Source organism: Hemitrygon akajei, chromosome 11, assembly GCF_048418815.1.
Source record: "Hemitrygon akajei chromosome 11, sHemAka1.3, whole genome shotgun sequence".
Lineage (NCBI taxonomy): Eukaryota > Metazoa > Chordata > Chondrichthyes > Myliobatiformes > Dasyatidae > Hemitrygon > Hemitrygon akajei.
Window position 1 is genome coordinate 172,403,239 of NC_133134.1, and position 12,096 is coordinate 172,415,334.

The 12,096-nt window shown below is 43.5% G+C and overlaps 1 protein-coding gene across 2 annotated transcripts in view; it reads left to right on the forward strand.

Annotated features, from left to right (window-relative positions):
* The first annotated feature begins 234 nt into the window (after positions 1-234).
* rbl1 (retinoblastoma-like 1 (p107)) overlaps positions 235-12,096 on the forward strand; it is a 120,282-nt gene continuing 108,420 nt past the window's right edge. For both annotated transcript variants that reach the window (XM_073062282.1, XM_073062283.1), the window contains exon 1: positions 235-652. In XM_073062282.1, the coding sequence (XP_072918383.1) occupies positions 518-652 (135 nt within the window). In that variant the 5' untranslated portion in view covers positions 235-517. The remainder of the gene's footprint in view (positions 653-12,096) is intronic.

A 12,096-nucleotide genomic window follows, 5' to 3' on the forward strand; every position in this document is an offset into this window, starting at 1 on the left:
CACCTCATTTTCCCCACTATAAAATTCCACATTGCCCCCTCCCCGCCCTCTGGTGTGTTCCATTCCTCCCCTCCACTTCGCCCGAATCTTTAACCTCCCTCCCTGACCTCACCTCGGGGAGAAATTAACTACACATCCCTGCATCCCCTGCCGAAAAGTAGTCCGGAAAGCCGCACCTACCGCTGAATCCATGCGCTCCGCGGCTGCCTCCTCTCTCTCCATCTCTTTCGGACTCAGTCAGAGATCGTGACGACTAAACGTCGTGATGAGTCGAATTAAACTTGACCTCGAAGGAAACCGCTGTGGGATGTGAGGGACTGAGGGCGAAGTATGGGGGTGGAAGGTGCTCTGCCGTGGAGAGGAGAGTGAGGCGGTTTTGGCGCCACTGACGCGCGGGGCAGCCTGGGATCGCGGGCCGCTTAGGGATTTAAACGGGAGAAAACCCGGCGTAAATCGGGCGAAATTTCGACGTAGGTCTGGTAGGAGGGCGGGCAACGAGCTTAGCCGTGTCGGAGCGATGCCGAACGGCGAGGAGCAGCGGCAAGCGAATGACTGCTTTGACAGATTGTGTCAGGACCTAAACTTGGACCGGGAGACGGCCGCCGAGGCTTGGGGCAGTTTCCAGCGGATCGGAAGCACCTACACCCTGGAGGTAAGGAATGTGGGGAGGGATCCCGTTCCTGTCACCTTCAGCGGACCCGGTGGAAGGGGATGCTGGTTCAGCTGAGGGGTGGGCGGTCCCGGAGGTCCCTGTGGAGAGGTGCCGAATTCCCCTTTGGTGGGGTCCTGAGGCAACGGGTAGGAATGCTCGGCTCCCCTGGAGGTAGGCGGGGTGCAGTCCCATTCCTGGTTCCCCTGAATCGGGTCGTGAATCTGGGTCCTCCACGATGAAGTACCGGGTTTTCCCCCCAATATTCGATGCCTATCCACGGCCTAGATAAGGGGTTCCTGGTGGCCGTGAGGGGGCGGGGTCCCATCCGACTTCTTTGGCCCCTCTCTGAACGGGGTAGTGGGCTGATCCTGGTCCTGTCCCTGTTCTTGTTCAGGCTAACGAGGTGTCCTTACGCCAGGTCCACAGTTTGTCATCTGCATCAACGATTGGGACAAGGATGTTGTTAACCTGGTTAATGACTTGGTATTACAATTAGACAGTGAAGAAGTTTGCATAAGTTTACAACAGATGGATCGGGATCAAAAACAAGGTAACAGGTGTTTTAAAGGAATTTTGAGGGAAAAGTTTTAATTTATTATAGAGGATATCTGGAACTCGCTGTCAGAGGTAGTTCTGTATAACTAGATACAGTCACAATGTTGAAGATATTTAAACAGGCAAGTTGTGGGAAGAATGACCCTAATACCAGTTTGATTCCAGACATTACCCTACAACAGTAACACCCCAATAATCTGCTAGCCAATGATTTGGAAACCCAGTATTCGCCTTCTGTTTTCCCTTTCCATTTGATGGGGCTCCTGCAGCTTTGATTTACAATTATTTCCAATTTATATTAATATCCCAGATGATGAGAAAAATGTAAGGTATCTGACCTTAGAAACATAGAAAACCCACAGCACAATACAGGCCTTTCAGTCTATAAAGCTATGCCGAACATGTCCTTCCCTTAGAAATTACCCAGGCTTACCCATAGCCCTCTGTTTTTCTAAGCTCCATGTACCTATCCAAAAGTCTCAAGTCAAGTCACTTTTATTGTCATTTTGACCATAACTGCTGGTACAGTACACAGTAAAAATGAGACGACGTTTTTCAGGACCATGGTGCTACATGAAACAATACAAAAACTACACTGAACTATGTGAAAAAGAACACAGAGAAAAAAAAACAAACTAGACTACAGACCTACCCAGGACTGCATAAAATGCACAAAACAGTGAGGGCTTTAAAAGTATCTTAAAAGACACTATCGTATCTGCCACCGTTTCCAGCAGCCCATTCCATGTACTCACCGCTCTGCCTTTTTTTTTTAAAAAAAAGCTTACCCTGACATGCCCTCTGTACCTACTTACAAGCACCTTAACACTGTTCTCTCTCGTGTTAGCCATTTCAGCCCTGGGGAAAAGCCTCTGACTATCCACACAATCAATGCTTTTCATCATCTTGTACACCTCTATTAGGTCACCTCTCATCCTCTGTCGCTCCAAGGAGAAAGGGCCAAGTTCACTCAACCTATTTTCCTTGTAATTTATTTTATTGAAGTTCATCATCAAACAAACATTTCCATAAGATGTATTTCAGACATTGTACATATATCATATATATATATATATATATCACAAATCTCCACAAAGTATTTATCTGAGGTATACATTTATAGAAAAGAGTGGAAAGAAAAAACAAGCAAAAGGAAAGAAGTATGTACAAATAGAGAGTGATTTTTTTTTTTAACATCAGATTCATTGATTTGTGAGAATAAAATCAGGCCTATGAGGCATTATGTAGTTAAACCATTTTTCCCAGTATGAATCAAATTGTTCCAAATTGGATAAAATTCTCTTACATTTGATTGGATTTAATAGCCCATTGACATTAAAAGAAATGAATTTTACTTTGTCCTTAGCCATCTGTATTTATCTGTCAATGTACGATTGAAATTAGAATAAAACTTAATCGATCTACTCCCTGAACAAATAAGAACCAAGAAATGCAAATAACAACAAAAATGGCAAGGAACGTGTGATTCCAAGGCTGAGGTCCCTAGTAGATGACCCTGCGTTGGGATAACCCCTCCTACTTGTGAGTTGAGGGCCCCCATTGCAGTATTCATAAAAGTCAGTGAACAAATCCATTACACAGAAAAGATTTCCCTGTGTACTCCTCCTCTATATATATATATATATATATATATATACATATACATACACACATACACACATACATTACATACACATATACTCATTTTGGTGGGGAAAAAGTAAGTGAGAGAATAAAAAATAACTAAATAATATAAAATCCACGTTATAATAAGTATTTCTCGAGATAGGTATATCACCGTGTACTTTTGCTTCCGTTTAGCTTCTCAACATTTTTAAAGTTAGCCAAACCTTATGGCTCTTCTGGAGGGGGTGAGGACTGTCTTTGGGAAACTCCCGGTCTCTTCCTGATATATTTCTCTCGGCTTCCTCCCGTCTCCTGCCTTCTCAATTCTCGCACTATTTCCCAAGCAGAGTGGGATAATTCCTCAGTCAGACTTTCCCTTGTTTTGGTGACGCTAACGGGCAATCCTCTGGCCTTCATGTCTGTAGTCGCCTCTTCCACCGTCTGGTACAACCACGTCCCGTTGTCATAAAACACTCGAAGTTCAGCAGGGTACAGAGTTTGAAATCTAATCTTGTTTTGCTTTAGTAGTCGCTTTACTTCAGAGTATTCTTTGCGTTTCTGCAGGACCACGGGGGGGTAATCTTGGTCGAAATATATCAATTTATCGTTGTAAAACACTCTCTTCTTACCCCAGGCCCTTTGTAGAATCTGCGCCTTGGTGCTGTACCGCAGGAATTTAATTATTGAGCGTGGCTTTCTATCCTGAGTAGGTTTCGGAATGAACGCGCAGTGGGCTTTCTCGACTTCCAGCTCCATAACCGAGGGAAGATCCAGCGCATCCCGCAGTAACTTTTTGACAAACTCTATCATAGACGAGCCCTCCGCTCCTTCAGGAACGTTGTAGATTCTGATATTTTTCCACCGTGATCTTCCCTCCAGGTCAAGCAGTTTACCTTCTTGGTGATGTATTATCTTTATTGTCTTGCTCGGTATCCGTTCCACGTTTTGAATGCGATCTTCTACCTTCTCAATGCGAGTCTCTGCCACCGATATTTTTTGATTAACGCTGGCGAGCTCTGCCTTAATATCACGGAGCTGCTGCTTTATATCTTTCTGGACCTCCATTATTTCTTTCAGGATTTCGAAGATATTCGCCGCTTCGTCTGAACGAGGCCCAGTGGCCGCCTCGCTCGCATGCGGTCGAGTCGGAGAGCCGCTCGCTGCACTCCTCTCGAACGCAGCCTCCGCAGTGTCGCTTTTTTTATTTCCATTTCTTCTCCCCATTCTTGCCCCTCTTTTCAGTTCAAATATTTTTCGAAAAATATTATATTTGATGGGATAACAGGGCTTAATTCGCGTTTTTCCGGAGGAGCTTGTGACTTAAGCTGCCATTCTCGATGATGACATCACCGGAACCTCCCACTCAACCTATTTTCATAAGGCATGCTCCCCAACCAGGCAACATCCAGGCATGGATGCCATGCCTCTTTACTTTCTCAGTAAGCCTTGCATGTGGTACCTTATCAAATGCTTTGGTGAAATCCATATACACTGCATCTACTGCTCTACCTTCATCAATGTGTTTAGTCACATCCTCAAAAAATTCAATCAGGCTTGTAAGGCATGACCTGCCTTTGACAAAGCCACGCTGTCTATTCCTAATCATATTATGCCTCTCCATATCTTCATAAATCCTGCCTCTCAGGATCTTCTCTATCAACTTACCACTGAAGTAAGACTCACTGCTCTATAATTTCCTGGGCTATCTCTGCGCCCTTCCTTGAATAAAGGAACAACATTCATGACCCTCCAATCCTATGGAAACTCTCCCATCCCCATTGTTGATGCAAAGTTCATTGCCAGAGGCTCAGCAATCTACTCCCTCACCACCCACAGTAGTCTGGGGTATGTCTCATCTGGTCCTGGTGACTTATCCAGCTTGATGCTTTCCAAAAGCTCCAGCACATCCTGGTTCTTAATGTCTATATGCTCAAGCTTTTCAGTCCACTGCAAGTCATCCATACAATTGTCCAGATCCTTTTCTGTAGTGAATACTGAAGCAAAGTATTCATTAAGTATCTCTGCTATCTCCTCTGGTTCTATACATACTTTTTCACCGTCACACTTGATTGGTCCTATTCTCTCACGTCTTATCCTCTTGCTCTTCACATACTTGTAGAATGCCTTGGAGTTTTCCTTTATCCTGTCTGCCAAGGCCTCATGGCCCCTTCTGGCTCTCCTAATTTAATTCTTAAGCTCCTTTATGAACCTTTTGTAGCTCTTCTTTTCTTCTTGACTAAATTTTCAACAGTTTTTGTATACTATGGTTCCTGTACCCTACCTTCCTTTCCCTGTCTCATTGGAATATTCCTGTGCAAAACTCCATGCAAATATCCCCTGAACATTTGCCACATTTCTTCAGTACGTTTCCCTGAGAACATTTGTTTCCAATATACAAGCAGTCCTCGGGTTATGTACGAGTTCCGTTCCTGAGTCCGTCTTTAAGTCGGATTTGTATGTAAGTTGGAACAAGTACATCCGGTATTATCTAGCGTCAGTTAGTCAAACATTTGTCTTAGTATATAGTTTATAGTTTACCTTTCTATGCATATAAAACATTTAAGAAAGGGATGTATTCCAATAATTAAACCACTGCGTTGCTTAATAATAATTGCAACTTTCATCGGGGCAGGGCCTTTCACATGCTCCATTATTCTCAGTTTATCCTTTAACATTGTTCCGATCGTTGACTGACTGTAACCTAACGCTTTTCCAATGACCGATGGCATTTCACCTCTTTCCAAACACTATTATTTCCACTTTATTTTCAATCGCGATCGCTTCCCGTCAGTGGAACAGAAACACTGTGGGCGGCAGGTCCCGAGCTGCGCTGGCTCCTGAGGTCCGCTGAGTCCTAAGGACCACCACACTGAAACAGGTGTAACCCCCTGGCAAGCCTCAGACTTGCTCCTTACACCAAGAAGAAACCCCCTTACACAGGGTAAATGGGACAAATGGGGGCTGTGCTGGGTTTGGGAATTTGATCGTCCTCAATATTCCGCGCTGGAATTTAAACTGGAGGTGGCAGTGTTTTTTTTAACGAGGTTGATTTGTGAGTTTGACATCAACCTGGCACAGATGATACGGGAGTCACTGGATCAGCATCAACCCGGCACGGGAGTGGTCTGTCACTAGATTGAACTCGAGAACCTCCGTTCTTCAGCCCGGCGCTGATCTCACTGCGCCACTAGCCGACCAGAACGGGGGGCGCGGGGTCAGGGTGAATCTTACTAAGGAAAAAATTTAAGCCAAATACAAAGTTAAACACTCAGTACAGTGTCAACGGCAACGACTTAAAATGGCGGACGGCATTCTCCTTCCTCGGTTCAAGTACAAGTTGTCCGTAAGTCGGACATTCGTAACTCGGGGACTACCTGTATGCTTCCAAGTTCCTGCCGGATAGCCTCATATTTCCCCTTACTCCAGTTAAACGTTTCCCTCACTTGTCAGTGACTCAAAGACAGATGCAAGAGTGTGCCAGGATAGAACATAGCCTTCGGCCCACAATGTTGTGCCAAACTTATTGAATTAGTAGTCAAATGGCCAACTAAACTAATCCGCTCTGCCTACTCAATGTCTCTATCCTTCCATTTTGATTGGAATAGGGTGAATATATGGGGACCCTACAGAACCATAGAACTCCACAGCACAGAAAACAGGCCATTTGGCCCTTCTGTGCCAAAATTTTATTCCGCTAGTCCCATTGACCTGCACCCAGTCCATAACCCTCCAGACCTTTCCCATCCATGTATCTACCAATTTATTCTTAAAACTTAAGAGTGAGCCCGCATTTACCACGTCAGATGGCAGTTCGTTCCACACTCCCACCATTCTCTTGAGTGAAGAAGTTCCACCTCATGTTCCCCCTAAACCTTTCCCCTTTCACCCTAAAGCCATGTCCTCTTGTAATTATTTCTCCTAATCTAAGTGGAAAGAGCCTACTTGCATTTACTCTGCCTATACCCCTCATAATTTTGTAAACCTCTAAAAAATCCCCCCTCATTCTGCTACACTCCAAGAAATAAAGTCCTAACCTGTTCAATCTTTCCCTGTAACTCAACTCCTGAAGATCCGACAGCATCCTAGTAAATCTTCTCTGTACTCTTTCAATCTTACTGATATCCTTCCTATAGTTAGGTGACCAGAACTGTACACAATGCTCCAAATTTGGCCTCACCAATGTCAACCTCACCATAACATCCCAACTGCTATACTCAGTACTTTGATTTATGAATGCCAGGATGCCAAAAGCCTTCTTTACAACTCTGTCTACCTGTGACGCTACTTTCAGGGAATTATCTGTCTGAACTCTCAAGATCCCTTTGTTCCTCCGCACTCCTCGGTGCCCTACCATTTACTGTGTATATCTTACCTTGATTTGTCCTTCCAAAATGCAACACCTCACACTTGTCTGCATTAAGATCCATCTGCTGTTTTCTGGCCCATTTTTCCAGTTGGTCCAGATCCCTCTGCAAGCTTTGAAAGCCTTCTTTGTCCACAACACCTCCAATCTTAGTGTCATCAGCAAACTTGCTGATCCAATTTACCAGCAGGAGGTACGCTGAATGCGTGGGCGAAAACTTGTCAAATGGGTTGTGCATTTTGGTAGGCGGAACTTGAAGAAGACACAGTTACAGTATTTCAATGGATTGAAATGTTATTGTGCATAAATTAGTAAACATAGAACATGTGGTTAAGAAGGCAACTGGCATGTTTACAGAGAGGTTGGAGTTTAGAAATAAAAGTCTGATTGTAGGGTACTAGTGAAGCCACACCAGGAGTGCTAGGAATAGTTTTAGTCCCCTTAGTTAAACAATACACTGGCATTGAAGAAACTCCAAAGGAGATTAATTTTTTCACTAGCTAAATTATGAGATGAGGGGGTTGTCTTGTCATAAACAGCAAATTAAATCGATTTTTAAAAAAAAGTTTTGGAAGAACAAAATAGAACAGAAACAGGCCATTTGGCCCAGCTAGTCAGTGCTGAACCATTACTCTACCTAGTCTCACTCACCTGGACACAGACTATAGCCCTCCATACCCTTCCCATCCATGTACCTATCCAAATTTATCTTAAATGTTGAAATCAAACCTGCATCCACCCCTTGTAAAGACAGCTCATTCCACACTCACATCGCCCTCTGAAGTTTCCCTCATGTTCCTCTTAATTATTTCATCCTTAACCCATGACCTCTAGTTCTAGCCTCACCCTACCTCAGTGGAAATATCCTGTTTACATTTACCCTACCCATGCCTCTCATAATTTAATATATCTCAATCTAATCTTCTCTCATTCTTCTACGTTCTACACAATAAAGTCCCTTTTCAAACTGTGCCCTATATTCAGATCCTCTAGTCCCAGCAACATCTTTGTAAATTCTGTCTGCAGTCTTTCAATCTTATTTACATCTTTCCTGTAGATAGGTGACCAAAACTGCACACTGTACTCTAAATTAGGTCTCATCAATGTCTTGTACAACTTCAACATTATATCCATCTCCTATATTCAGTACTTGGATCTATAAAGGCCTTTGAGCTAAAAACTTTCTTTATGACCGGCAACATCACTTTCATGGAATTGTGGATCTGTACACCCAGATTATTCTATCCATCTGCACTCAGTGTCCTACTGATCCCTATGTAACACTTTTCTGCATTAAATTCCATCTGCCATTTTTCCAGCTAGTCCAGATCCCGCTGCGATCCTTGATAGTCTCCTTCGCTGTACAACTACATCGCTATTCTTGCTGTCATCTGCAAACTTGCTGATCCAGTTTACTACATGATCACCCAGAGGTGACAAACAACAAGTCTAGCACCGATCTCTGTGGCACCAATTTACTACCTCATCACAATGCCAAGTGACCACACCTTCCTGCCAACCTCCCATGTGGGGCCTTGTTAAAGTATTTCAAAATTTATTTACGGGATGTGGACATCACCAGCTAAGCCAGCATTTATTGCCCATCCCTAGTTGCCCTTGAGAAGGTGATGAGCTGCCTTCTTGAACTGCTGCAGTCCCTGAGGTGTAGGTACATCTACAGTGCTGTTGTTCCTGTAGACAACATCTACTGCCTTGCTTTCATCCATTTCCTGGAAAGTTCCTCAAAAGATTGGTTGGACATGACCTGCCATGCACAAAGACATGCCTAATTAGTCCCGGTCTATCCAAGTATCCAGCCTATTATTTCCTGGCTTATTCTTTGAGCCTTTCTTAAACAGCAGAACAACATTAGCTATCTTCCAGTCCTTGGGCTAAAGGTGATTTAAGTATCTCTGCTTGGGCCCCTGCAATTTTTGCACTTGCCTCCCACAGGGTCAGAAGGAACTCTTTGTCAGGTCCTAGGGATTTATCCACCCTGATTTGCCTCAAGACAGCAAACACCTCCTCCTCTGTAATCTGTATAGGGTTACAGTGGCCTGGCTTCTACTGTGCCTTCCTTCTGTAGACTCTATGTTTGTCTCCTCAGTAAATACTGATGTATTTATGAATCCATTTAAGATCTCCACCCTTTTTCTGCTCAACACATAGTTACAAGGTTAGGGGACCATCTTGAACTAAGAGTCACCATCTGATGCAAGACCTAAGGCAATTAGATGAAGAGAAATTTGTCTTCTGAAAGATACCTAATTCCTTGATATTTGTGACTGGCTTTATGAGACCATATAATAGCAATCTCTCCACAGATCTACCGAGTAAATTTTTGGCAGTTGATAAATCCACATTCTTTTGCCATTGGACATAGTTGAAGAGTTTCTGATTGCTTAAAAAGTATTATAGACTCACAGAAAAGTACAGCACAAAAACAGGTCCTTCAGCCTATCTGGTCTGTGCTGAACCATTTAAACTGTCTACTCCTATCCCTGCACTGGGACCATAGCCCTCCATACCCCTACCAACCGTATATAGGCAGTCCCTGAGTTACGAACGTCCGACTTACGGACAACTCATACTTACGAGCGGAGGGAGGAGAATGTCGTCCGCCATTTTAAGTTGGATCACGACGCCATCCATCATTTTAAGTCATTGCCATTAACACTGTGTTGAATGTGTAACTTTGTATTTGGCTTAAATATTTCTTAGCAAGATATACCCTGACCCCCCCCCCCCCCCCCAACTTTCCAGTCAGCAATGCCCCCACTTGTCCCATTTAACCTGTTTCAGTGCAGGTGGACTTTAGGACCCAGAGCAGCACAAGACCTGCTGATCATGGCTACTGTTTTATTTTATTAAGTGCAATCATGAACAGTTGCCAGATCAGAAATGCTGATCAAGTCAACTAGTTCCTAAAGAGAAATCTGATAGTCCAATCAGACGATTCACTGCTGCTCAGCGATAGAACATAAAATCCGCAGTTTTCTGTTCCGTTGATGGAAAATGACGCAATTGAAAATAAAGTGGAAATAATAAAGCGACTGGAGAGAGGTGAAACGTCATCGGTCATTGGAAAAGCTTTAGGCTACAGTCGGTCAACGATCAGAACAACTTTAAAGGATACAGGTAAAGGATAAAGTGAGAATAATGGAGTATGTGAAAGGCCCTGCCCCGATGAAAACTACAGTTACTACTAAGCAACGCAGTGGTTTAGTTATTGAAATGCATATGTTTCTTAAGTTTTATATGCATAGAAGAGTAATATATATACTAAGACATATATGTCAAACTCATGGCCCGCGGGCCAAATCCGGCCCGCGGTGGAATTATCTTTGACCCGCGAGATAATATCTAATTACTATTAAAGCTGGCCCCAGTAATCGAAGCGCCAATGGCGTGTGATATGGCTAATGCTGAGTTTATTCAGGTACCAGGTTTTCAGGGTTTTTAGTGTATATTCGGCAGTCTTCTTCATAAGAAACGGAATTTGTAAAGTGAAACACTTTGTAGTTATAGCAGAGACTGAGACACATGAGAGCAGGCTGAAAAAACGGAGGCAACGAAAGCTGCGTTCGCACGCGTCCGACTGATCCGGCCCGCAAGAAGCGGCATTTTGCTCAATCCGGCCCGTGACCTAAAATGAGTTTGACACCCCTGTACTAAGACAGTTGACTAACTGACGCTAAATAATACCAGATGTCCCTATTCTGACTTACGTACAAATAAGACTGAAAGATAGACTCAGGAACAGAACTCGTTTGTAACCTGGGGACTGCTTAAACCTATCCAGACTTCTCTTAAACGTAGACATCAAGCTTGCTGCACCACTTGTGCTGACAGCTCATTCTGCTAACCCTCTGAGTGAAAATTTAAACATGTTACAGATGCATATTTTTAAGTAATTTTTACCATGAAATACAAGTGAGTCAGTCCATAGGATGCGAGGAAATTTGGCAAATTTGATGCAGAATTGACTTAGTAGCAGATGATGGCAATTTTTGAAATTGGAAGGCTATAGAAGGGATCAATCCTGGGTTTGTTTGTTAGGTTCTATTATGAACAATCTGCATATGAATCTAGCAAATTTCTACAAATGTACTGTGGAGAGCATTCTGACTGTTTGCATAACTGTCTGCTTTGGAGGAGCACATGATTGGAAAAAGCTGCAGAAAGTTTAAACTCAACCATCTCCATTATGGGCACAAGCCTCTACAACATTGAGGGCACCTTCAATGGGTAATGCCTCAAGAAGGTGACATCCATTATTAAGAACCTTCACCATCTGGGACATGCCGTCTTCTCATTACTATCATCAAAGAAGAGGTGTAGGAGCATGAAGACGAACACTCAGCAATTTACTAATAGCTCCTGTCCCTCTGTCATCAGATTTCTGAACAGACAATGAACTCTGTTTCACTTTCTGCACTTCTTATTTATTTTTTTATTATCTCATATTGAGATTCTGATTCCAAAAGTAGAAAATCAAATCAGGTTTAATTGTCATTCAAAGCATACATGGATACAGCCAATTGAGACAGCTTTTCTGTGGGGCAAGACGCAAAAGCATACATGCACATTCAAAATAACGAGAAAGGAAAAAAGACTATAGTCATGTAAGAAAACACTTTTTAGTCCAAGACCCTGAGCGACATCCCACAAATTGATAGTTCCCTGTGGTCCACTGTTCCAACACTGAGGGCAGCATCAGAAGAGGCCACCCCCCAAATGAGCCCAGACCGCCACACTACAACGCAAGCCCGAGGCCTGGGACCTAGTCTTTGCTACAACTGAGGTGACACTGCTACCTCGCCACCAAACAATGGAAGCAGCCCTGTGGCAATCAATGTCCAGCAGAGTCTTGTGATCACAAAAGAAACATCCGAGACTG